This window comes from Tribolium castaneum, chromosome 2 (assembly GCF_031307605.1).
Source record: "Tribolium castaneum strain GA2 chromosome 2, icTriCast1.1, whole genome shotgun sequence".
Classification (NCBI taxonomy): domain Eukaryota; kingdom Metazoa; phylum Arthropoda; class Insecta; order Coleoptera; family Tenebrionidae; genus Tribolium; species Tribolium castaneum.
This window is the reverse complement of record NC_087395.1, coordinates 24,065,183-24,090,828: the sequence shown is the minus strand read 5'-3', so window position 1 is coordinate 24,090,828 and position 25,646 is coordinate 24,065,183. Positions and strand designations below refer to the sequence as shown.

The 25,646-nt window shown below is 37.3% G+C and overlaps 1 protein-coding gene across 1 annotated transcript in view; it reads right to left on the bottom strand.

The window, feature by feature from the left end:
- Positions 1 to 5,182: 5,182 nt before the first annotated feature.
- Positions 5,183 to 25,646, bottom strand: part of LOC663281 (uncharacterized) — a 44,941-nt gene continuing 24,477 nt past the window's right edge. The window contains exons 12-23 of the mRNA XM_064354790.1: positions 25,510 to 25,620; positions 24,963 to 24,980; positions 23,647 to 23,930; positions 18,394 to 18,539; positions 15,697 to 15,949; positions 15,214 to 15,314; positions 14,232 to 14,509; positions 12,674 to 12,841; positions 6,808 to 6,955; positions 6,340 to 6,642; positions 5,825 to 6,022; positions 5,183 to 5,768 (exon numbers count right to left, since the gene is read on the bottom strand). Coding sequence (XP_064210860.1) covers positions 5,892 to 6,022; positions 6,340 to 6,642; positions 6,808 to 6,955; positions 12,674 to 12,841; positions 14,232 to 14,509; positions 15,214 to 15,314; positions 15,697 to 15,949; positions 18,394 to 18,539; positions 23,647 to 23,930; positions 24,963 to 24,980; positions 25,510 to 25,620 — 1,941 coding nt within the window. The 3' untranslated portion in view covers positions 5,183 to 5,768; positions 5,825 to 5,891. The remainder of the gene's footprint in view (positions 5,769 to 5,824; positions 6,023 to 6,339; positions 6,643 to 6,807; positions 6,956 to 12,673; positions 12,842 to 14,231; positions 14,510 to 15,213; positions 15,315 to 15,696; positions 15,950 to 18,393; positions 18,540 to 23,646; positions 23,931 to 24,962; positions 24,981 to 25,509; positions 25,621 to 25,646) is intronic.

The following is a 25,646-nucleotide window of genomic DNA, read 5'->3' as shown; positions in this document are numbered from 1 at the left end:
TGATTCCAAACTGATCATCGGAAGCCAATTCACGGACAAATATGACAAATTTTGCGGTTTCTTTGGAAAAAGTCATTATTTATTGCATTAAGCTCATAAAATAGCAATTTTTGCCTACTTTACGTGTCCAATAACATAAAATACAAAAAACAAAAAAATCGTTTATTAATATTTGTTGCAAAAGTACAATTATTTAGCTGGATGAAGGATTTTACTGACAATATCCTTTTTATTATTTATTTATTACCTCAGCTCCTTTTTCTTACTATTTTTATTGTAATATTCAGAGCAGAAATTGCTTTATCCTCTCTCGGTATTATCATTAAATGATTTGGTGGCTAATAAGGTCCGTGGTGTGTGAATTTTGAAATCTGTGTGGCCTTCAGCCCCAAAGGCAGTATTTTTATCTCCCGTGGCGCCATTAAAGCCGGAATTTTTATTACAATGGCCAAAACCTCCCGCAAATAAATAAATAATTCGGTGGTGGGTCTGTTTGGGTTATAATGCGAAACGGCCGTTATAAATTGGCATTATTATAACCATTAGTGTCCAAAATCGCAGCTAATGTGGCAAATATTTAACCCGGCTTGTGGTAAAAAGCTTTAAGTTTTGTATTTTTTGTTGTTGTGTCGTTTACCTCGACGATATCGGAAGTTACGGTTCTTTTGCATAAATGCGTATATTGTAATTTGGCTTTTACGCTACGTCGAAGAATGGTAATTAGTGACGAGATTCCGTATTTTTGGCGTCTTCCTCGAGGCACCAAACTCGACCCAAATCCATCCCTCGCACACGCACTTCCGTCATGGGCTTAGGTTCATTACGGTCGTGATGCTCGAGGCCTTGCGAGTCTCATCATTGGCGAAACACAACAAACACCCGCGTAATCAAGCCGTATTACTTCACACGACCTTCGATCCGTTATAAAGTTATTACGTGTGCCATTGATTGATCATCGAGCTCTTCCGTCCCTCAACCCCACGAAACGGCGTGAACTCGCGCAACCTTCGCCGTTTTGAGACGGACACGAATTCAGGAAAAAATTTCACAATTGTAGAAAAATTAGCCCAAAAAATTAGTTTTGCAACTGGTCAGAGTCCGCCAGCATCTGAGTAACATTTCGGCGAATCCCTGACGCATCTGCTTTCACGATTACGCATTTTTTCACCCAAAGGTCGCGAAACGGACGCCTTCATCGATCAGGCGATAAGTCGTCTTCTTTCAGGCGCAAAGCTGACGAATTTTTTCGCGATTTTTTCCCGTCGTCTTGTTCTCAAGCCGATGATGCGCAGTGGTACCTTGAAAGTTCATCTCGTGAATTACACGGCCTTGGTCCTTTCAGCAATAACATTTGATCTGTCACTGTGACTCACGAAGAGCATTATAAACTTAAAGTCCAGTTTTTGCCAGCTTCGAAGACACCTGTCCTACGGTCAGATAAAGCGAGAAAAAATCCGTCTTTAAGCAGGAGATGTCCAATAATGCATGACCGGTTCGTGGTGGCAAATTAGTTTGAAATTAAAATTTCTGCGTTTTTCTTTTGTGGGCCATTAGAGGAAAAAATAAAGGGGATCCGGTTGGGGTTTATTGACGCGGGTTCGTCGCCTAACCCGCCATTGCAGTCGAATAACGGAGTTTGAGCAGACGCATAAATTCGATAATTAAATTAAATGGACGTGCGGATTTATGACAATTTCGGGTTTGTCAGGACTGAGATTTTAACACTCGATAAATCAGAAAATGAATTCGGGACGAAAAATTACTTTTCAGGCGTGGTGCTGCGTTTCTAATCGGAATTTATTTCGGGGCAAATGATTAATACTTTCGGACGCTTATTATCGATTAGTGCAAGCCTAATACATATGCTAATGACCACTAAACGCATTGATATAATTCCTGTTTGTTTGGCTCAAGATTAGTTTTAAATGTTTTACCACCAATGGTGAAGTAACGGTGGTTTCAATGTGGACCACTGTTAGATGAAAAATGAAAAAATCAAGTGTAAGCAGACGCAGGAAATTGTGGATAATTGGGAGTAATTCCCGCGCTGGGATTTTATGCAAATATGGAGAGGGTGATCAATGGCACGATTTAAACTGAATTATAACGTCTTCCTCTGTGGGTAATTAAAATTTTTCATTGCGAATAGAATTGACTTTCGCTACGTCTAATTAAATCCGGGCAAATGCTTCAATAAAATTCGGATTTTTTCCAGTCGTTAATTGAATTACCGTCGGTGCCGTTAACCGAAAATCACCAGCCGTGGTTTTATTGTTGTCCAAGGCCCGGAAGACAAAGTAAGGGTCACCACATTCCGCGATATTCAACAGTTATTTGGAAGGATCGCGCGCGATTTATTGCCTATTTCCCGATAATCGTCTATTCTCTATCGAATCCGACTAATTAATGCCGCCGAACACGTCGGCGAAATTAATTAATTGTGCTTGAGGTCGTTATACCGCAATTAATGGAGAGTTATGCGGCCGTAATGCCGATCTTAGGATTTTCGGATGCGGTCAGGAAAGAGAAAAAGTTGGACGTTACGTAACGAAATGAAAAAAAGGCGGAATGTTTATCGGATTTGACAAAAGTGAAATGGTCGGTTCGACAATTAATTCAAAATGTTTGCGCCCAAATGTCTAGATACCTCTTAGATTTCCGGGAAGTGTCGCATTAAAAATGAAAAATGTAAACAAAAAAGCGGCCAGCACTTAACCCGTGCTAATTTTGCCGTCTTTTCTCTCAAATAAAAATTCCCATTCTTGAAAACAATCGAGTAAAATGTAACTGTGCATTTCCCGAGAGCTTTGACCTTTGGCGCGTTTGAGAAAAATTCGAGGGGAAAAGCACTCATTCTCCCACGCATCCTGGCGAAAATACAGGGTGTGCTCGCACACATGATCGCAAAATCAACATCTAATAATGGCGCACCGCGTATACCTACATACCACCTGAGTTTGCCGAGCTTGTTTCCATTCCCAAGGTAATTATTACGCGGGAGCAAATGTTTACCTTTTGTTGTTTATTTAAAGGTCTCGTGATATGAAACAAAAGAGTGACAAGTGCAAGTGCAACAACCGGTCGACGGTCTGGAGGCGGTGGATCGTTTCTATTCGCATATGCACATACTCTAACAAAGTATATATTGCGGAAAATTCGCCACATATGCGAAACGCTCATGCGAAAAATTGGACAATTGCGAACGGAAAGTCGCGAAATCGCGCCTCTGAACTGAAACCACTGAAAATAAGGCGGTGGTAATTACTGGCGACTTGCGTCGGTCCGGCAAGTTTTTGGTTTAGTGTCTAATTTGAATAAAACACGCGTGTCATCGCTAATTTTTGCAAAAATGGTGAGTCACGGCGCGATTTTAGCTTTGGTGATGTCTGGAAATCGGTTATCAAAATTCCCAACGACGAAGCCGACCTTCACCTTGTCCATACGGCCGAGATGACATCAGGTTTAAAAAAATCGCCGCGATTAAATCTTGGCCATTGCCATTTCGTCTCATGACGCAACGTAGGCGTGGGGTCGGAGGTTAATCAGTGGTGTATTCAAAAATTGCGAAAACAATTCGCTCGTCTGTTCCGATCATCAATCACTGGGCCTTGAACTTGTCCGAAATTGTGTATTTTTTTCTCGCAGCTCGGAGCAATTACCGAAAACGTTCTAAAATGGAGCTTCAAATCGCTCCTTCCCACATTAGCCGTGGCGTATAATTTAATAAACCCATCGTGTAAAGCATCCCGCGCTACCGTTAAATCGCTCCCGACAATAAACTCCAAGTTCAACGTCGATGACTTTCTCATAACAACGACGGAGGAAAAACAGTAGCACAGACGTGCGCTCCAACACCGGTAATTACATTTAAAAATATTTTAATTGCGAACAATGGCGCACCGACGGCGCCACTTGCAATCACCGGAGCATGCGACACATTTCGCCGATGACGGGGCCGTTTCGACACATCCAAGTACACTGAACCTTAATTCCACCAACTATCTTCATTGGAATCAAATTTTATTAGCGTTGCCACTCAGCTCGAAAATAGATTTTTTACAACGAGTGTGCCTCCAGCAAACCAGTTCTCTTTTCAATTTTAAGGCCCCTATTATCCGCGACGCAAAATTTTTCGATTGTCAAGTGATCCAACGAGTCATCCAGACATTGTTTACCCAAAACGAGAGGTTTTTCGTGTTTTATGCTAAGTTTATAGTGACGCACAAATCCAAGCCTTGAGCACGATAAGACGCCAAATACTTTCCAAACAAATACTCGTATAGTTATTTGATGGTGATATAAAACCGTTTACTTAACGCTCGGCTATTTTTGCTACTTGCGTTTAATTGAAATAAGTTTCGCGTCTGACTTTGCGTTGAAATCTCCGACTTTATTAACCATACCAGGCTTGTATACGACTGTCTTGTACGCTTCCAACTTTCATAAATATTAAAATTAAAAGTACATTTCTTGGTAACCTCGCGAGAAAAAATCGAATTATGTATGGTTCGTGCAGAAACCTTACATGCAGCAGGAATTATGCGTTTTTCTCCGGAAGATCGTCATTTTCATATAAATGTAACACGACACGAGGGCTTTTTTAATTAGCATCAAGCGAAAAAATTCGTATGCGTTTCAGCGCAAAAATGCCAATTTTAGCGTTTGTAGTCGACTTCCGATCGTAATGTCAAGGCGTGGTGTTCGCGTCAAGTGGGTTCCGTCGTTCTCACGCATAGATCTTACTCGAATCGCATATCCAAGTGATGTGTGTGGATGTCTAGATCTCAGCAACACACTTATTAGTATTCAGCAATAAATGGACGCGTTGCGAATTATCAATCCGTCAATTATGCAAGAGCGCGGCATTTTTTCACGAAATATGGATTGGGAAATCCTCCGATTAAATTCGGAACGTGGCCACTTAACTCGTCTCGAAATCGAATAAATCGCCTCAGTGATTTGCAAATTCCGCATTGTATTATTATGACAAAATGGACAATTAAATCGACGAGTATTATGAATGAATCGCTCGCTGTATGAGACGTGCGGTTGTCCTCTTCAACATACAGCGACTATAAATAAACCATAATTACACACAACCACAGACTGATTGCCAACACAAACACTCGGTCATAGCGTTTTGCTTAATAATAAATGAGAGGAGGGAAAAAAACAAACAATCTACGTAATCATATTATTTATTTATGTACAATAAATTCCTGAGCAAAACAATTGCAATAATTAACAACAGTTCGTATAATTGTATAAATCCTAAATACAGCGTTTAAGTTAAAATCTTTTAATTAATTAATTAATTCATTAGGGATTAAGACAAAATGTTACGCTCCAAGTCAATTGCGTTCCCGGAGTCTTCGCCTTCCTTTTGAATACACCGGGAAAGCAATCGGTTTAGAGTGTGCATAACACGATTATAAAAAATTAAAATAAGTACATACAATATCTCACTAAGTGCTAGAGAAAAATAAAACTCAACGTCTGAGAGGGATAAATATGTATATAAAAAATCAATTACATAAATATAATTAGAAAAAACAATGGCACGATGCGCTAATTTTGTGACGGTGTATGCGTGATCTAATCGGGAGACACGAGGAATGCAACATCTCACAACCCGATTGAAAAACGTGTGAAACAGTTAAGAGGGTGACATCAAACCCCACGCTAAATTAAATAAACTACAACGATTAATTTAACTTAAACAAGTACAGAAAACTCTTGTCTAGGTGAGAAGTACGTAGGTCATAAATCTGGAAAAATCACACGAGACGTTGCAGCTAACTCGTCGGTAATCGCTGTTACTTACCGTTATCTCGAGATCTCGCCCTTGTTTCTAGAAACTGCTCATATTAGCGCCTGAGATTCTTCGAGGTTCATCCTAATCCAGCCCACTGCATGAAATCTAAGAGCTCCCTCACGGGCACGTCTCTTGCTAATGCTTTCACGCGCAAGTTTCGGTCGTCCGTCAAAAGTACGACTTCGCTTACTAATTTCTTAGGTTCGTCTGCAATTTATAATAATTGGCATACATTTTGACTAGCACAAAGCCTTCCATAATTCTAATTATACTCGAGCCCGAAATACCGCTATTTATAACTCTCACAATTGATATTTATGGGCATTTTTTTAATCGCGCTACCGGAATATATTTGAATGCATTTTCATAATGTGGACCGGCTAACAAGCTTTTCGGACCTTATACTCAAATAAAACTGTCTCGGAAGCTAACTAATGGGATTAGAAGAGAGAACGACTTTTTTAACGTCGGAAATATAAATTTCTTGTGTTAGGCAGAAGCGAAATAATAAGTTTCCAACTTACTTTCCGCAATTTGTTGCTGCTCCCTGTGTCCCTTGCTTAGAACCAGACACGTGGCTAAAATCTTATCGTCGTTTTTGAACGTTGCGTCCAACATGGAATCATCTTCAGTCGTAAAAGTCGTCGACGACAAAACCGCTCCTTTCGTCGTAACGCATTTCACAGCTTGCGGTCGACTCTTGAGAAAATTCAACGCTCTTTTCGCGGCTTGTGCAACTTTTCTCACATGTTGCGGATCTAGCATGCTGCGTGTTGACGGTATTGGCGATTTTCCGCCCCTACTTAAACCCTCCAGTTCGCTCAATACTGCCAACATTAGAGAAAACAAAACGATGAGTTACGCAGCACCGGCACAATACCGTGACCAACTTGAGTAAGAAAAGTGCAAGTAACTAACTCTGGACCAATGTCAATGCACTCGACAGGTGTACGCACAATAACGCAAATGCTTAAATGCGGATTAGCACTTACCGACGATGGGCACCATGAGGGTGTAGACGTGTGAAGACGTTATGGTGGTGATGGGGTCCAGGTGGTCGATGAAGCAGTTGGTGTCGGGCACGAGGTACTTGGGACGCACCTCGATGTGCACGCTGACCACGGCCTGGCTCAAGATTTTCTAAATGGGAAGGAAAATTTCAAGGGTGCATACCAGACCAAAATCGCAAAAATTGAAAAATTCAAACATCTAAAAATCGAACAAATGCAATTATTTTGAACTTTTATCTACTGTAGAGGGATGCAGAAGCATGTAATAAGTCCAAAAAACTATGATATAACGAGTTTTAAAAAAAAATAATTTTTTTACTTTCTTGAAGGTAAGTGTATTACTCAGGAAATTTTAGCAAAAAACTTGAAAATTTAAAATCTCGTTAAAAGTCGGTATAATACAGAAAATGAGCCGCTGAATTCAATGAAACAAACCGCATTGCTCTACGACTTTTAGTTTTCGAGTTATGAATTTTTTTTTATAAATAAAATTTTTCTTGTTAGAAAATGGTTTTATACGCAAAATGAGCCGCTGAATTCAATGGAACAAACCGCATTGCTCTACGACATTTAGTTTTCGAGTTATGAATTTTTTTTGGTAAATACAATTTTTCACTATAGATATTGCACATCTTAATTTTTTGCAAAAAACTTTGAAATTTTAAATCTCGTTAAAAGTCGGTATAATACAGAAAATGAGCTGCTGAATTCAATGGAACAAACCGCATTGCTCTACGACTTTTAGTTTTTGAGTTATGAATTTTTTTGTTGAATAAAATTTTCCACCATAGGAAATGCCTATCTTAATTTTTTTCAAAAAACTTTAAAAGTTTAGATCTCGTTAATAATTGGTTTAATACAGAACATGAGTCGCTGAATTCAATGGAACAAACCGCATTGCTCTACAACTTTTAGTTTTCGAGGTATGAATTTTTTTTTGTAAATAAAATTTTTCACTATAAATATTGCCTATCTTAATTTTTAGCAAAAACTTTAAAAGTTTACATCTTGTTAGAAAATGGATTCATACGCAAAATGAGCCGCTGAATTCAATGGAACAAACCGCATTGCTCTACAACCTTTAGTTTTCGAGGTATGAATTTTTTTTTGTAAATAAACTTTTTCACTATAGATGTTGCCTATCTTAATTTTTTGCAAAAAACCTGAAAATTTTAAATCTCGTTAAGAGTCGGTATAATACAGAAAATGAGCCGCTGAATTCAATGAAACAAACCGCATTGCTCTACGACTTTTAGTTTTCGAGTTATGAATTTTTTTTGGTAAATAAACTTTTTCACTATAGATATTGCCTATCTTAATTTTTTCCAAAAAACTTTAAAATTTTAAATCTCGTTAAGAGTCGGTATAATACAGAAAATGAGCCACTGAATTCAATGAAACAAACCGCATTGCTCTACGACTTTTAGTTTTCGAGTTATGAATTTTTTTTGGTAAATACAATTTTTCACTATAGATATTGGCTATCTTAATTTTTTGCTAAAAACTTAAAAATTTTAAACCTCGTCAAAAGTCGGTTTAATACAGAAAATGGGTCGCTAAATTCAATAGAACAAACCGCATTGCTCTACGACTTTTAGTTTTCGAGTTATGAATTTTTTTTTGTAAATAAAATTTTTCACTATAAATATTGCCTATCTTAATTTTTAGCAAAAACTTTAAAAGTTTACATCTTGTTAGAAAATGGATTCATACGCAAAATGAGCCGCTGAATTCAATGGAACAAACCGCATTGCTCTACAACCTTTAGTTTTCGAGGTATGAATTTTTTTTTGTAAATAAACTTTTTCACTATAGATGTTGCCTATCTTAATTTTTTGCAAAAAACCTGAAAATTTTAAATCTCGTTAAGAGTCGGTATAATACAGAAAATGAGCCGCTGAATTCAATGAAACAAACCGCATTGCTCTACGACTTTTAGTTTTCGAGTTATGAATTTTTTTTTTGTAAATAAAATTTTTCACTATAAATATTGCCTATCTTAATTTTTAGCAAAAAACTTTAAAAGTTTACATCTTGTTAGAAAATGGATTTATACGCAAAATGAGCCGCTGAATTCAATGGAACAAACCGCATTGCTCTACAACTTTTAGTTTTCGAGGTATGAATTTTTTTTTGTAAATAAAATTTTTCACTATAAATATTGCCTATCTTAATTTTTAGCAAAAAACTTTAAAAGTTTACATCTTGTTAGAAAATGGATTTATACGCAAAATGAGCCGCTGAATTCAATGGAACAAACCGCATTGCTCTACAACTTTTTGTTTTCGAGGTATGAATTTTTTTTTGTAAATAAAATTTTTCACTATAAATATTGCCTATCTTAATTTTTAGCAAAAACTTTAAAAGTTTACATCTTGTTAGAAAATGGATTCATACGCAAAATGAGCCGCTGAATTCAATGGAACAAACCGCATTGCTCTACAACTTTTAGTTTTCGAGGTATGAATTTTTTTTTGTAAATAAAATTTTTCACTATAAATATTGCCTATCTTAATTTTTAGCAAAAAACTTTAAAAGTTTACATCTTGTTAGAAAATGGATTTATACGCAAAATGAGCCGCTGAATTCAATGGAACAAACCGCATTGCTCTACAACTTTTAGTTTTCGAGGTATGAATTTTTTTTTTTGTAAATAAACTTTTTCACTATAGATATTGCCTATCTTAATTTTTTGCAAAAAACTTTAAAATTTTAAATCTCGTTAAGAGTCGGTATAATACAGAAAATGAGCCGCTGAATTCAATGAAACAAACCGCATTGCTCTACGACTTTTAGTTTTCGAGTTATGAAATTTTTTTGGTAAATACAATTTTTCACTATAGATATTGGCTATCTTAATTTTTTGCTAAAAACTTAAAAATTTTAAACCTCGTTAAAAGTCGGTATAATACAGAAAATGAGCCGCTGAATTCAATGAAACAAACCGCATTGCTCTACGACTTTTAGTTTTCGAGTTATGAATTTTTTTTTTGTAAATAAAATTTTTCACTATAAATATTGCCTATCTTAATTTTTTGCAAAAAACTTTAAAATTTTAAATCTCGTTAAGAGTCGGTATAATACAGAAAATGAGCCGCTGAATTCAATGAAACAAACCGCATTGCTCTACGACTTTTAGTTTTCGAGTTATGAATTTTTTTTGGTAAATAAACTTTTTCACTATAGATATTGCCTATCTTAATTTTTTGCAAAAAACTTTAAAATTTTAAATCTCGTTAAGAGTCGGTATAATACAGAAAATGAGCCACTAAATTCAATGAAACAAACCGCATTGCTCTACGACTTTTAGTTTTCGAGTTATGAATTTTTTTTGGTAAATACAATTTTTCACTATAGATATTGGCTATCTTAATTTTTTGCTAAAAACTTAAAAATTTTAAACCTCGTCAAAAGTCGGTTTAATACAGAAAATGGGTCGCTAAATTCAATAGAACAAACCGCATTGCTCTACGACTTTTAGTTTTCGAGTTATGAATTTTTTTTTGTAAATAAAATTTTTCACTATAAATATTGCCTATCTTAATTTTTAGCAAAAACTTTAAAAGTTTACATCTTGTTAGAAAATGGATTCATACGCAAAATGAGCCGCTGAATTCAATGGAACAAACCGCATTGCTCTACAACCTTTAGTTTTCGAGGTATGAATTTTTTTTTGTAAATAAACTTTTTCACTATAGATGTTGCCTATCTTAATTTTTTGCAAAAAACCTGAAAATTTTAAATCTCGTTAAGAGTCGGTATAATACAGAAAATGAGCCGCTGAATTCAATGAAACAAACCGCATTGCTCTACGACTTTTAGTTTTCGAGTTATGAATTTTTTTTTTGTAAATAAAATTTTTCACTATAAATATTGCCTATCTTAATTTTTAGCAAAAAACTTTAAAAGTTTACATCTTGTTAGAAAATGGATTTATACGTAAAATGAGCCGCTGAATTCAATGGAACAAACCGCATTGCTCTACAACTTTTAGTTTTCGAGGTATGAATTTTTTTTTGTAAATAAACTTTTTCACTATAGATGTTGCCTATCTTAATTTTTTGCAAAAAACCTGAAAATTTTAAATCTCGTTAAGAGTCGGTATAATACAGAAAATGAGCCGCTGAATTCAATGAAACAAACCGCATTGCTCTACGACTTTTAGTTTTCGAGTTATGAATTTTTTTTTTGTAAATAAAATTTTTCACTATAAATATTGCCTATCTTAATTTTTAGCAAAAAACTTTAAAAGTTTACATCTTGTTAGAAAATGGATTTATACGTAAAATGAGCCGCTGAATTCAATGGAACAAACCGCATTGCTCTACAACTTTTAGTTTTCGAGGTATGAATTTTTTTTTGTAAATAAACTTTTTCACTATAGATATTGCCTATCTTAATTTTTTGCAAAAAACTTTAAAATTTTAAATCTCGTTAAGAGTCGGTATAATACAGAAAATGAGCCGCTGAATTCAATGAAACAAACCGCATTGCTCTACGACTTTTAGTTTTCGAGTTATGAATTTTTTTTGGTAAATACAATTTTTCACTATAGATATTGCCTATCTTAATTTTTTGCAAAAAACTTAAAAATTTTAAATCTCGTTAAGAGTCGGTATAATACAGAAAATGAGCCGCTGAATTCAATGAAACAAACCGCATTGCTCTACGACTTTTAGTTTTCGAGTTATGAATTTTTTTTGGTAAATACAATTTTTCACTATAGATATTGCCTATCTTAATTTTTTGCTAAAAACTTAAAAATTTTAAACCTCGTTAAAAGTCGGTATAATACAGAAAATGAGCCGTAGAATTCAATGGAACAAACCGCAATGCTCTACGACTTTTAGTTTTTTTTTTATGAATTTTTTAGTGAAAAACTTTGATCGCCCCGGGTTTGGACGGAGAAATAGATAAAATTAAGCGCTATCAGATGGATTTGAAAATAAACCGCTATTTGTAGTCCAGGAAAACAGTAAAAATGATTTTTTTTCGAAAGAATAGAGTTACCCCGAGGCAGGTGGTGAATTTTTTGTGTTATTTATAAGTTTGTGGAAAATAGATTTGCGCATAAACGGCATCGCGAGCCGCGCCTTGGCAGCGCCCGTTTCGGTATTTCCTCTGAACAATCAGGCGACAATGTTTCGCCGAGATTTATTGCATCCTCGGGGGATGTATGGACTCTGTTAGTATGTGATGTGGTCTGTATACGAGGAGTTGCATCGGATTTAATGTCGTTGGAATGCCGTCGTCTGCCGAAGAGGAGACTTTAACGGTACACGTGCGGGAGATCCGCCAATCATCATCCTCCTCCTCGAGACCGGTAGATTGGCACAGGTCCAAGTGTGTGTGTGTCGCACGAGGAAGTGCCCATGCAACAGCATGCACGCCCACGCTTTCCCACGGCCCGTCCGTCCGTCCAACGTCGCAGCAACGGTTCCTGACCGTCCCGGAATTCGCCGTCGATACGTCGCCGGCAATATCAATCGAAACCTGAATCCACTGACCCAAAACCGCGCAACCCCTCGTACTATTTCACTCGAATGACGACAAACCGCACGTCTTCCCGTCGTCGCGCGAAAAATCCACCACGACTACAGTTACACGCTATGCGAATTATTCAATTTCACGATCTAACGGCTCCTTAAAGGAGCTATTATGGACTTTTTCCAATAACATACTGAACTTCACAGAATAGCCAATAACAATGAAGTACCGCTCGATTGAAATTGGCATATTGCAAAAAGAACCTAATTGAATTCGCGTCAATTAGGCACAATCTCTGACAGTCGCGATAATAACACGACTGTCACGCATATCACTCAAGAATCATTCGGTTAAATATTACCTTTACACGTTGTTTGTGTAATTCTTGTCGCCTGTGGGTCCTCTCGAGTTCCACCTTGCGGTGTAACAATTCCCGAACTTCAGACGGTGCCTCCTCGCCAGGACCGCTCAAAATCTCCTCCTCCTCTTCGTCGCTGAAACTCTCCATCAGGACGTCGTTGTTGCGAACCTAACTCAAAAAACGCACGTGACAAATGGGTGGTTCCCCAAAATTTGGTTTCGACGAATAGTTCGGATTTTTAAAAATCCAAAAAACAAAAAACGCCCCCATTTTTTTGAGGACTTTGGTGTTGAACAGCGTAATTTAATTTAAAATATTTCCTCCATAAATGTGACAAACTGTCGATTTATCTCAGAACAATTTTTTGTGGTCCGAGATAAGGCGTTGCGTGTCCTCATTCCTATGTTCGCAACCGATTTGTAATAATCAAAATCAGCGGTCCCGTGTTTTCACTTTTAATTTAATTCGAAATTCGGGTTATTGGAGTGCCAGTGCGTGACAACGCCGAAATTCAGTGTAATTTTTTGTCTTTTGATGTAATTGGCAAATTCAAATTATTTTAAAACGTGCAAAATTTACGTTGTTTCTATAAAATCGTGCGATATTCTCGTATCTTTTAAAGCTATTTTTGCCCAAATTTCGTCGATTCCGTTTTAAATATTTCTCACAGATTTCTTAAATTTCCGACTTCACTTTTATTGTGCGTTTTTGCTTAGTCTTTTAAGCACTTTGCATGGTTATGAGATTTTATTGGAAAAGAATTCATATTTGAACCTTACTTGTTTAAAAATGGTAATTTACGCTACCGATGTATTGTTTTAAATTATATTTCAAGAACATCTTTTAACAGTTTTGTCTTTTGTTACAATACACATATCCAGTTTAAATTTCAGCAACTTACAAAATAACATATTTTAACAGAAAGTAATCTTCATTAATTAAAATCAGGGTGTAGTTGTCAAATTTATAAATTATATTTTTCCACACTTGAAAAATTGTTAATCGGTGTTTTATGTTGCAAAACTAGTTTTGTGTGATTTTAATAAAAAGTGAACAAAACAAATAATAAATTTTGGTTGTTTTAAGAAAAAAATGTAAATTGATTACATGGTATACTCGTAAGTTATCAGTGATGTCGTAGCTAAAAATTAAATCTTGCCTCTTTGTAATATAATGTTCACTTGCCAACATTTGATATTCTTGACACCGCTACTAACTTGCCAAGAAAATTCTATACTAAAGTGAGTATTTTAATATCCATTTCAGGACTTAAACTGTGCTTTAACAGCATTATTATTAATTGTATGGAATAACGTGTGAGAATCATTTTTGAGTTAGTTGCAATAATTTTCCCTCAATATCTCGGCTCGTCCAAATCCCGTTAAGAATTAAATTGAAATATTAAGATAAATTCCATTGTTAGGAGGCAAATCCTAATTACTTCCACTAATTATGACCACTTAACGGCTGAGTAAATCACCCGAACAAAAGGCGTTAACACTTATTGAAATTTCCCTCTAAATCAGACATACAATGGTCAATTGACTTGCCGACTTACCAAATCCTGCGCCGTCACCGGTGATTCTCTACTATTCGACGTGCAAACCACCGAGACGTACTCCCTAAAATCGTCTTCAATTTCCAATTTCAAAACGGGCGGTTCCAAGCCGCACAAAAAAACCGTTCCGAAAAATAGCAATTTGTTCATCCTCAAGGCGAACTGTGCCACTTCGACGTCCAAATCTTTGGGCGCGTAGCTGATATCGGGCTCGTTCACCATCAGCGGCGTAAAACCATTCAAGACAATGTCCTCTGGCAGCTTGACTTGTTCGTAACCTGTAATAATGATACGGTGTGTTGGTTGTTTTTTTCTTTCTTCGCGGTCGTCTCTTCTATTTTTGGAAATTTTTACGTGGGCCGAAATTGCACATCATCGAAATTGGCCGCGCGTCCAATCAAAAATGCAATTTCTTGCAACCGCAAAAAGTTTACCTATAATTATACTGTCGGCCGGGAGAGGAGATTTTCGTGATGGCAAAAAGGTGGTGTGCAATAATGTTTTGTTTGATTTTGGTTCGCGATTTGCCAATGACACCGGACAGTTAGGTCTCGGACAGTCGGCCGTTATGATTGACGGAGTCGATTTTAATAATCGAAATCTGATAACATCAACTGGAACATTTTTCCCGTTCCGAAATAATTATTTTTAAGCAACGAGGAACAATTGAATGGGCTTGCGGATAATTAATAATTAGTACGGGAAACGCGAAAATTGTTACACAATCACCGTTAGTTCGTGTTGATTCCGAATCAGTCGTGACATTTTCCCAATCATATTTTGCATCCAGGACTCGTAATTAATTAAGATACCTTACATGAAACTTTGACATTAAATTACTCCTTGCCAACATCATAATTTCCCCAACGTGTAACTTATTTACCTTTTTTCCTTTTGATATCGTTATTAACTTAATTAACATGTCCAACGTTTGACAACTAATTCTGATTGGTAATTTTATTTGATATGCAACAACATTTACCTTCCTGATAATCCGAGACGAGGGCGTTGACTGATGTCTGATCTAACTTCTCCAAGATGTTCATCAGTGTCGCGAGACGCGACCATGCATCACCCGAACTCCTGTCAAAATTAAAATAAACACGCATCGATTTTTTTTTTTTTTGGCATTTCATAAAATTATAACGGGGGCTAACAGTGTCCGGAATTTGTATTAAATTTTTTACGCAGAAATCCAATGCAGTTTTATATTTCTTTCGTTAAACACTAAATATGTACCAATTTCAATTTAAAATGAATACAGATATTTAGATCATAAAGGTATAAATATCTGTAAATTTTTTTGTGTTACCACTTGTTCATCCAAGAAAGTTAGAGAAAGAAAAACAACACTAAATAAAAGGTATGAAATGCTGAACTCCAAAATAAATTATTTTCAAGCACGAACAAATTTTCCGGGTACTTTTAGCTCAGTCGTTATGTCATTAGCATGTGTAACACCCACCCGACTCGGAAATCCTGAGTGGACGGTGGTGGGTTCCAAACCGCCGAGTGACAAAGCATCCAATCGCACCAAATTTTCACGGCCGGTAAGAGAACGTGAACGTCCTGGTGCAGAGAATTGAGATTTTCTGGGTTGCTCTCCTGCAGGAGCGAAACGCAACGCTCTAGTATCAAATTGAACATTTGCAGAGATACGACAAGGGCACGCTCCTGTAACTCGGAGCGATAACCCGCCTGCATCTGCAGCTGAGGATCTGTAATAAAAAATTAATTTGGGTCCATTTATTTTTTTAATGACGTAATTATTGTTTACGTTCCGTGAGCGGAATTTGTGGAATTCAATTTGTTTTTATTGTAATGATGTTAATTTAAAAAGAAACAGCAAAGAGGCGGTTTTTGAACGGTCCCGCAGTGAATTGAAATAAAAAACGGTCTTAATTGTGTGTGCCATAGCTCGGAGGCCTTCGCCTTCGGGTAGGCTGCGTTCAGTTTGTAAACATTCCAAAACATGGCGAAACTCGTCCGTTACAGAATGGTCTTCTTCGCGTCCGTGGCGTAATTATCGGACATTCTTGTAGTCAACTGGCGCCGACCGACCTGCTCTCCTCTGGACCTCATTAGCCGAGTCAATTTGCCATGGAGCGACTAATACACATGTGTTATGCTCACCCCTCCTGGTGAATGTCGCGTTAAATATACCAACGAGGAGGCGAAGCAGCAGGAGGAGGAGGAGGGCGACGTCCACCTCTCGAAGAAGAGATGTTTTTGCATCCGAGGCCGCGTTCTGTCCCCGATTGACCCCTACCAAGGCCGTTTCAAGGCCGAACGTTGGCCGTTCTTGCAGCTTTTACGAGGCCGTTTCTTCACTTTGCTCTCATTATGGCGAAGAGGTGATTCCGCCCCCTGCCCCTCGCTCCGCAGACAATGAACGTTCCACGCCATCGCCCCACGGTCATTGTCACCACAAAAAATCGCGGTTTCTTATATGCCATGTTATGATATGTTATCGATGTCGAAATGCTAGCTTGTGGTCCTGGGTGGCAGGCGATTTGGCGGAGGTGCTTCACCTCAACGCAGCGACCTTCACAAGGTTAACATTTCACGGCCTTATTATAATAATAACATGTGACGCTGGCAGCCACCGGAAATAGGGGATACGATGCGAAGATTAGACGACGACGGCGATGTGAGAGAGGGAGGCGGTACGAGATGGTTCAGTTTTATTTAACTGATACGTATTTGCATAATAAACCGGTCGACCGCATATGCAGAGCTAAAATTATACTAAGCAACAACAAAAACTTGCACACGTTTTGCCACTGGCCGATGTAAATATAGAAGCAAAAGATGCGGAGGCACACAACCAGAAACGATCACAAACACCTATTTTATATTCACAAAATTATTCGTTATTTTTCCTCACCTTTTCTTAACTTCAAGCTGAAAAACGAGTTTAGGTTGTTACATTTTCCTACTTTGCAATCTTTTTTCTGAACAAAAATAACTTAGGAATTATTAATTGATGCCAACGTTAGAATATTTGATATTGCGAATTCTGTGTATTTATTTTTATTTGTTGCCTTAAAAACAAAACAAAACTGATTACGAATCAATCTGGCTATCGTCGTCGCCGTAAAACATTTGGAACGGCCTGTGAAGTCCGCGTGTACACGTGTATCAATTTATCGCTCGAAATTAAATTCGGACCGAAACGGTCTCATCAAGGCTCAATTAATTTTCTCGAAATGTGTATCGTTTATCTCAAGGAACAGGTCTTGTGCGCTTTTACATTAAGTGTTTCTCTCAATCCCGCCTAACTGTAACCAAGCGATTTAATTAAATAGATTGCGCCGGAACGATGGTAAATTATTCGACAGACACGAATCATGTCGAATTATTAGATTTGAAAAGACCTTTTTACCACGACCGATACCAACAAATGCAATTATGCATCTTGACCTGACGTTGATATCTCCATTATAACGCCGCACGATTCACCTAGAATCGACGCATGAACCTGCGAAAATTACACGGGGTGTGTTTGCTAAGTAGGTCCTCGAACTAACGGCACATTCCAGATTGTGTGTTACGATATGTCGAAAAAAGCACCAGGAAATCAATCCCCGGAGAGTGAATGCAACGCGTGTGCGTGTGTTTATAATTGAATTTTCGTGCGTCGACCTCCCGCAATTATTTTCACATATCAGGTCGTGATGGATGCGTACACGCACCAGCCCGAGGACGAAAACGATAAGGAGGAAATGGCCATAACTCTGTAATTACGCTGAGAAAAGCCGAACGTTACGAAATCGCGACGGTGTCCTTTCTTTGTCAAGGTCTAGGTCGGCCGTTAATTTCGATTTTTTCGAAAAGATATGCGTGTGACGAATCGCCGAATTCCTGCAACGAAAACGGCACAGCATTGCTCTCGTTCCGATCGATAATAACTCCTAACAAGCGTGACATAATAACACGAAGAAATAATAACATTCAACAAAAGAAAAACATCACCGACAACATTAGCACTTCTAAATATAGAGCATAACCACGTTGTGAAAAACTTCCCATCTAACAAAACTGATTTATTAAATGACGCTAATCTGCGCCAGCTATGAATAAATTTTCATATCGAATGAATCACCCAAACAAGCGATTTCTTTGCGGGTTTATTTAAGGCCGTTGTACTCGAAATCTTTACCTTTCAATTGGGTGCTTTCGATGGCGAACATGTTAAGCGCCAGCAACTGCAGGAATCGGTTGCAGGGCAAAGGCACGGGAGAGTGTTGCAACAACGCCCGAAACTCCTTTAGCATCTGCATGGCGGCCTCCTGGAAACTCTCCATTCTGAAAATAAAACATCAGAGGTGAGCATAACTGTACTAAATTAGCGGTTTCGTCGAATTTATTTTTATGACATGTTCGGTATGAAAGAGAGCGACCTCGAACGGCCTTGAATTCTCTACGACGAACAAAATTCGGAGCGAAACGTTCGCATCTTATTAACATTTTAATGCACCGATGCGTATTATTATCATTAGACGACTGTTGTTAAACGCGGATTTAAATTTATGTTTGTATCACTCACAAACACAATTCATGTTTTATGCATCAGATGTGCGCTACGTAATTTGATTAGTCGAGAATTTATGGAAGTGACAGCGTTGGCAGCCACCAATTTTCGAGGCGAAAGCCGAGACGCTGCAACAATGGGTGCCTCGGAAACAAAGGCGGCGGCGGGGATGAAAACACCCTCGTCGAGGCCAAAAGCCGCCTAATTCGGAAATAAAATTAACTAGACGCCCTCTGGTGATGACTTTTGAACTATGTCGAAAACAGTAAAGAAATTTTCGTAATGCCACATTTAACTGACATTTAATGAATTGTTCAACAATTTTGCGTGTATAGTGTTAATTACTTACAATAGAAAGAATTACTTTAAAAGTACGTGGTGGTAAATACTAGCGTTGACTTTGGTTCTGTAGTTTTTCGTGGTATAAAGTGTTTATTGTTGGAACTTGAAAGTGGATAAAAAGTGAAAAATATAAATTTTGATTACAATCTGTTATCAAACAGTTGTCTAATTAAAGATTATAAGTAATGGATCACAGCGAACACAAAGTTTGGCTCAAGAAACCAATAAATTAGTGAAGTGTGTGAATTTTAGGTTAGAATTTTCCACTGAATAAATCATGAAATGCTGCGGTAAATCTACAAAACTACAATAAAGATTAATAACTGCTGATACATTTAAACGTAAATTATGCCAAAAGGTGGGCTTTTCAATGTCTTTGTAATAATTTTCCAATAAAGAAAGTGAACCAAACAGTCATTCGTTATTCGTGTTTTCCTCGTCATCTCTCATTTGTCAACATAAGTTTCATGCATCAAAGATGCAATAATCATTCCGCATAGGCAATGTAATAATTGTAAAGCCCCAAAATTCGTACAACGCTCAAAATATCCGAATAAACATTTTCCCGCCATTTATGGTTACTGTTTTCGACCTAGCTCAGTGGTGCCCCCAACGGTAATTTTACTTCCGAATAACAACATGAAACGCGTAATTTATTTTTTTTATTTCACTGAAAGCTTGTTTTCTTTTTTATTTCGCATACATTCCTTGCATTTATCTTCTTTTTAAATAACAATCGCATTTATTTTACAAAATTTCGTCAAAAAATTGAAGACTCAGGTGCACTAATTTCTCTCCAGTGCTTTAATTTAATTCTAAATTTTTGCATTTGCGCGTTCCGTCAATTGTTTGGAATTCACGAAATTTTTTACATTTTATTTTCTCATCATGAATTCGCGATTCCTCCGAACACCACTTGGCTAACATTGCCCGATGCCGACACGCACCGAGAGGATTATCCTTTGACTGCTCGATAATTATTTAAATAGCAAATCACATTCCAATAGCGTCGAGAGCCTCTTAAAGGCCCGTACCTACATTATGCATCACTTTATTTGCCCACAAGAGCAAAGCAAAGACTATCGGACTTCCGCGTTGATTTTGAACGAAGAAACTCATCGAAAAGCGCCTTTTTTCCCGCTGGAACGAACGCACGCTACTTTTGCTTTCTTTTCGGTGCACCTGCCGTGAGTCACTTCTCCATTGTCTTTTGTCGGGCGTATTATGCAAGAAGAGAGATTCTCTGGCGGTGGGCGCGTCCCGAAATCGATTACTTATCCGGTATTTAATTACAGAGTTTTCCTCCGAAACAGAATCGAATTCATCATGCGTGTGTTCCCATGGTGTTTTGTGCATATAATAACTCGTGTAGTTTCATTGCTCACCGTCCGTACGACACATCTGATAATTCTCGCCGTTCCCATCGTTTATTCTACTAATTTATCGACGGCTTTCGATGCAAAGCGAATCCGTGTGGCTTTGCCATTTCCCGTATGCCATACTCTTGACCGGTCGCTGCCGCACCACGAGAAAAAACCTCGAAAAACAAAGAGGAAGTCCCGGAAAAGGCAGTTTTTACCACATCTGAGATGATCGATGATTCGGCAAATGCAAACTCGAGCGCACAACCAACTTCTTTTGCTTTTGCCGGCAATGCCGGGTAATAAAATTAGCGCAAAACTGGCCCTCGTTAAACGAGAAATAGTTAAATATCGCTATAAACTTTATTGCCTCTGTGCATCATCCGATATCTGACGGTTGCGCGACTTTTGTCGCGGTCTTAGAAACGCCACTCCCTTCATCGGGAATGTTTTCCTAAATAATAAATAATTAGACGACCGTTATATGGAAATTGATGCTGAAATCGGACCGGAAATCGACCATTTTTGCCCACTGTCGGATAAAATACCGTAATTGCGAATTTTGGCCAGACACGTGGTGCAATAATAATAAAATAAAAAGGCCATAACCATCAACATACGCGTGAAACATGACATTTAAACGTGGAAAAAACTAAACAAATGACACTAGTTTGGTATTGTTACGACCGGTATTACCACAGGTAGGGTAATAAAAATCATGCACCGTCCTATATTTTCCGTGCAACTGATTTTATTTCATTCCGCAAATATTTTTCGAAAAATAAAAACTGGCCGATCGTCCATCTTCGACTCTACATAAATGGCCAATAAGAAATCGTAATTTATTTAATGCTTACACTGCAGTACCGTTGACGGTCTCTTTTGACTCGAATCACCGGATCGCATAAATCATTTAATAAATGCGATACCAGACTATTTCATATTATTACGTCTAATTGGCAGAGTCACACCCGAGATTTCCCATGACGAAACGGCGTGGACCACCGACTTACAAGACGATTTTTTAACGTCACTGTTGTTTTTTACCCTAGCTATTGTAATACACAATAATAAAATGACTTGTAAGGTCGTGATACCTAAGACCTGTCATGAAAGCGACTTCTTTTATTATCATTGTCCGGTCTCGACCAAGGTTGTTCTCATCTTTCCGACTCGGACAATGCGAGATTATCTTCTTTTTTCATTAATTAGAATTTATCACGATCGAATATCTTTTTTCCCATGCGGAGAGGGTGTGCCGACCGATAAGAAAGAGGTCGCCAGAGATGCGTGTCCGGACTCGCGTATGGTAGTGCCATCGGTGCACCCGAACGGAACGAATACGTGCCACAAAAGGAAACGCGCCAAAAGTGGCCGATCTCACACAAACCACCGCAAAAACATTAAAATACAAGTAATCCAGGCAAAAGTTTTCAATATGAAAGTCAGGGCTGGATTACTATAGCCTAGGGGCGCCAGCGAAAACAAATAAAAAAATTATACAACAATTTAAAAATAAAATTAACTTAAGTAAAACAAAAACCCTTTAAAAGTTGACGCGCCCTTCTTCCAGATGTGGATGTTTTCACTTCGACGTGCTTGATAAAAAATAAAAAACCAAGTTACCGATACAGTTATGCATAAATACTCCAAAACATGCTTTGTTTCTTTTCTGGATATGAAATCACTTGAAATACATTTTTCTTTGCAAAGTATAAGCGCAATAAGTATCAAACGAAACTGACGAAATTACAGTTGTGTACAATAGTTTTCGAGTTTATAAATTAATAAAAACTTATACAGAATCAAAATGTGAATAATAAAAGCTTGTGAGGAAAGAAAGAAAATTAGTTTCTAAATCCTATACAATATTAATTACGAGGTAAGTTTTCTAAAATATTATGTACTACTTATACCTATCTAAAAAAAATAAATAAAACTAATCACACAGAAATCAGTGTTTGTTATTAAATACTTAATTGTTTTTTCTATTCATTTGACTTTTATTAGAATTTTTCTACGATTTCTCATAATTGAAATTAATTAATTAAAAAAAATTTAACAGTAGATACATTAATTTAAATAAATACTAAAATATTCACGAATTGAAATTTGTAATTTCTAGTCTCATTCCAATAAAACAAACGATGCTTAGTGCAGCTTGCTAGTCTCAAAATTAGGTTTATTTCAAATTTTTATATTTGTTTAATTAATTAAATATTGAAGTTAGTGACACTTTTTTAAGATATTTTTTATACAACCCAATAATTAAGCATGACTTAGCTAATTAAAAACGTACATGGACAAAATGGTATGCCTACTTATTTTTTTATTAACTCGTACAATTTGCTTGAAAGTTTTACATTTATCTTAAAAAATTAAAAGTGCACATAAAAAAATTGTACGGAGCGGCAAAACTTTAATTTACTACTCTGATGTCAGTAGGTTAACAAAAATTTAAAAACCGCTGAAAAACTAAAAGGACACACTTTAAACCTATTTAGTTTTATGTAGTAGGAATCGTACTTTTTTGAATTAAGAATTGTAATTTCAATTAATTTTGTTGTACGAAATGTAAAATTCGATTTATATCAAGTAGGTAAGGAAGACTTTTTTGTTTATTTTTAATTTTTTAATGTGTTTACCTTGGTTAAAAAACTACAATGTTTAATAAATCATATAAAATTAGACATTAGTAGAAGGGGGCGCTGTGTCAGATTAGCCTAGGGGCTCCCACAACTATAATCCGGCCCTGATGAAGGTCGGAGCTAAACCCGGTCGAAATTTATTTGTAATTTGAATAACAAAGAAATGCTTTTTGTTTTTGTTGACGCGTCTAGATGTACCCTCCGATAATTCCTGTACAGTTATCGCCTATCTCGCCTAATTAATCCTTCAATCTAGCAGCCAGGTGCACCTTAACTGTACCCAACAGAACAATACGAAGAAGCATCAAAGTAACAACACAAAAAAATTAATCTCCTTCGGTAGTTTTCGCAAACCTGTGGGAATCGGTGCCTGGGCTAACGGTCGGCGTCGGCCGTGTCGAATCCTCGCAATTACGCGACTTCCTGCGGGCTTCCATTCAGACTCAGATCTTTTAAATTTGTTTTATTTATCAATTTATTCATTTTGAAAAAATACTACGCAAAATCAACGTAAACCCACTTTCACTTACCCAATGCGCGTGATTAGCTTTCCGTGGACATGCAGATAGCTGATAACGAATCTCTTGTTGACTTCGACGCTCGACAGCGCCGCCAAGTCCTCCTCTTCTGAGTCTTGTTGTTCTTGAACGGCTTGCGTCGTCCGATGGACTCGACGCCCGCCGTCCGGACGAATCCAGGTCTCGTGCCGGAGCGATCCGGGCGTGTTTTCCGGATCTTCGGACTCTTTCTGTTTCATGTGTTGTTTGGTGCGCTCGAGACGCTCTTCGCGCCGCTTGCGTTCGCCCTGTTCGTACTATCCCACAAAAAATCACACTTTAATGAAGTGGACAAATGGATGGAAGTTATTACGACTAATCAAGGCAATGACGCCGTTAATCATGCAATCAAATCCGAATTATGTTCGAGTAATTCGCTTTTAATCCGTTCGCGCGGATGCAATCAATCTATAGCGTTTTAATGGGACGAGGACCGTTTCGCATGCACATAAATTGATTGGTGACAGTGAAAAATACACCGTTTTGTAGATACACAACAAACAAATAAGAACTAGAAGGACATACAATCAAACACGGAAGCGATTTACACGCGAAAATTTATCAACTAGAACTTGCACACAACAGACTACGACAATATCAAAAATCAAAGGAGAAATTCAGCGCCAGGGTGCGGCCACATCAAGGGTCTTCCTATCAAGTTTTTTGACGATTAGTTCAGACACTAGTTTGTTTAGATTAATGGCCGACGTCAGCCAAATCAATCAGCGGCCCAATAAAATGGTGACTAATTAAAGCAGCAGTCTGCAGAAATAATACATGGCCAAAAACGAAGCGATTAGCTCTCGTAAAAAATTTGTAAAACGGTAATTGGCTTCTTACTCGAACTGGAACGTCCCGTCATCATAAATAATTAATGGAAACATTTTCGATAAATGCTCGCAAAGGTGAATAAATCGTAAACTTTTTCATTGACGTCACTCTGAGGGAAGATCCTTAACTCAAGTCGTAAACAATTTCTGTGAGAAAATTGTTCAAATCCTGAGATAAGAAGTGATGGAAGTAAAGTTTTTATCAAAACAACGAAATTAACTTCCTTGAACATGCAGCTTACGTTTTATTCCCATGTAGTGGATTATAAATAAAATGTAACTACTGATAATCATCGAGAAAAACGAATCGATCATCAGTGGATATCCTGCATTTAACAAGGATAATCGGTCCCTTTCAGCTGACTCACCCTGTACAATATAATTAAATAAATAAAAAATAAGCTTGCTACTTTGGATACAAATTACACGATGTATCTTAACTCGACTACTCATACGTACGCTTATTTGGTGAAGATACTGCATGGAAAAAAATAAAACAGATGAGTATGGTTAACACAAAACAGTGAAACTTTCAATAAATGAGTCAAGTGGCGTCCTCTAGCGACACTTGGTCGGAGTTGTGTTTTTTTTTCGGAGAAATTACCATTGAATACTGACACAGAATGTTAAAACCCACAAATAACAATGCGCGAAAAAATGCAAGTCAGATTAATAATCTTTTAAAAATTTAAATTAGTTAATCCCGAGAAATGAATGATGTATGTTCTTGAAAAAACCCGTAGTGCAATACAGTTATGATGTGAACGTCAACGAAATAAAATCAACACAAAAAAGCAAAGCTTACGAGTTACACAAATGTAAAAACGCATCCTCTACATTTTAATTAAACACAAACAAACTTATTAGGAGAAAAATACAAGACGCGTCTCATTAATCACCCAAGTAATTTAACCGAATTCATGCGCCATGAGTCATTTTATTAATCCAAAATAAACACCATGTTCGTTATGAACCGTTACAAAACATATTAATTAACCAAACCTACCTTTTTTCTGTTTTCGTCAAACAACGAAATTAAATATTCCCGAGCGGAAGGGACCGGATTTGACGACATCAAGCTCCTCATGTAGTAATAAACAGCGTCCAATTTTCGCCTCTAAAACACCAAAATTACGGGGGAAA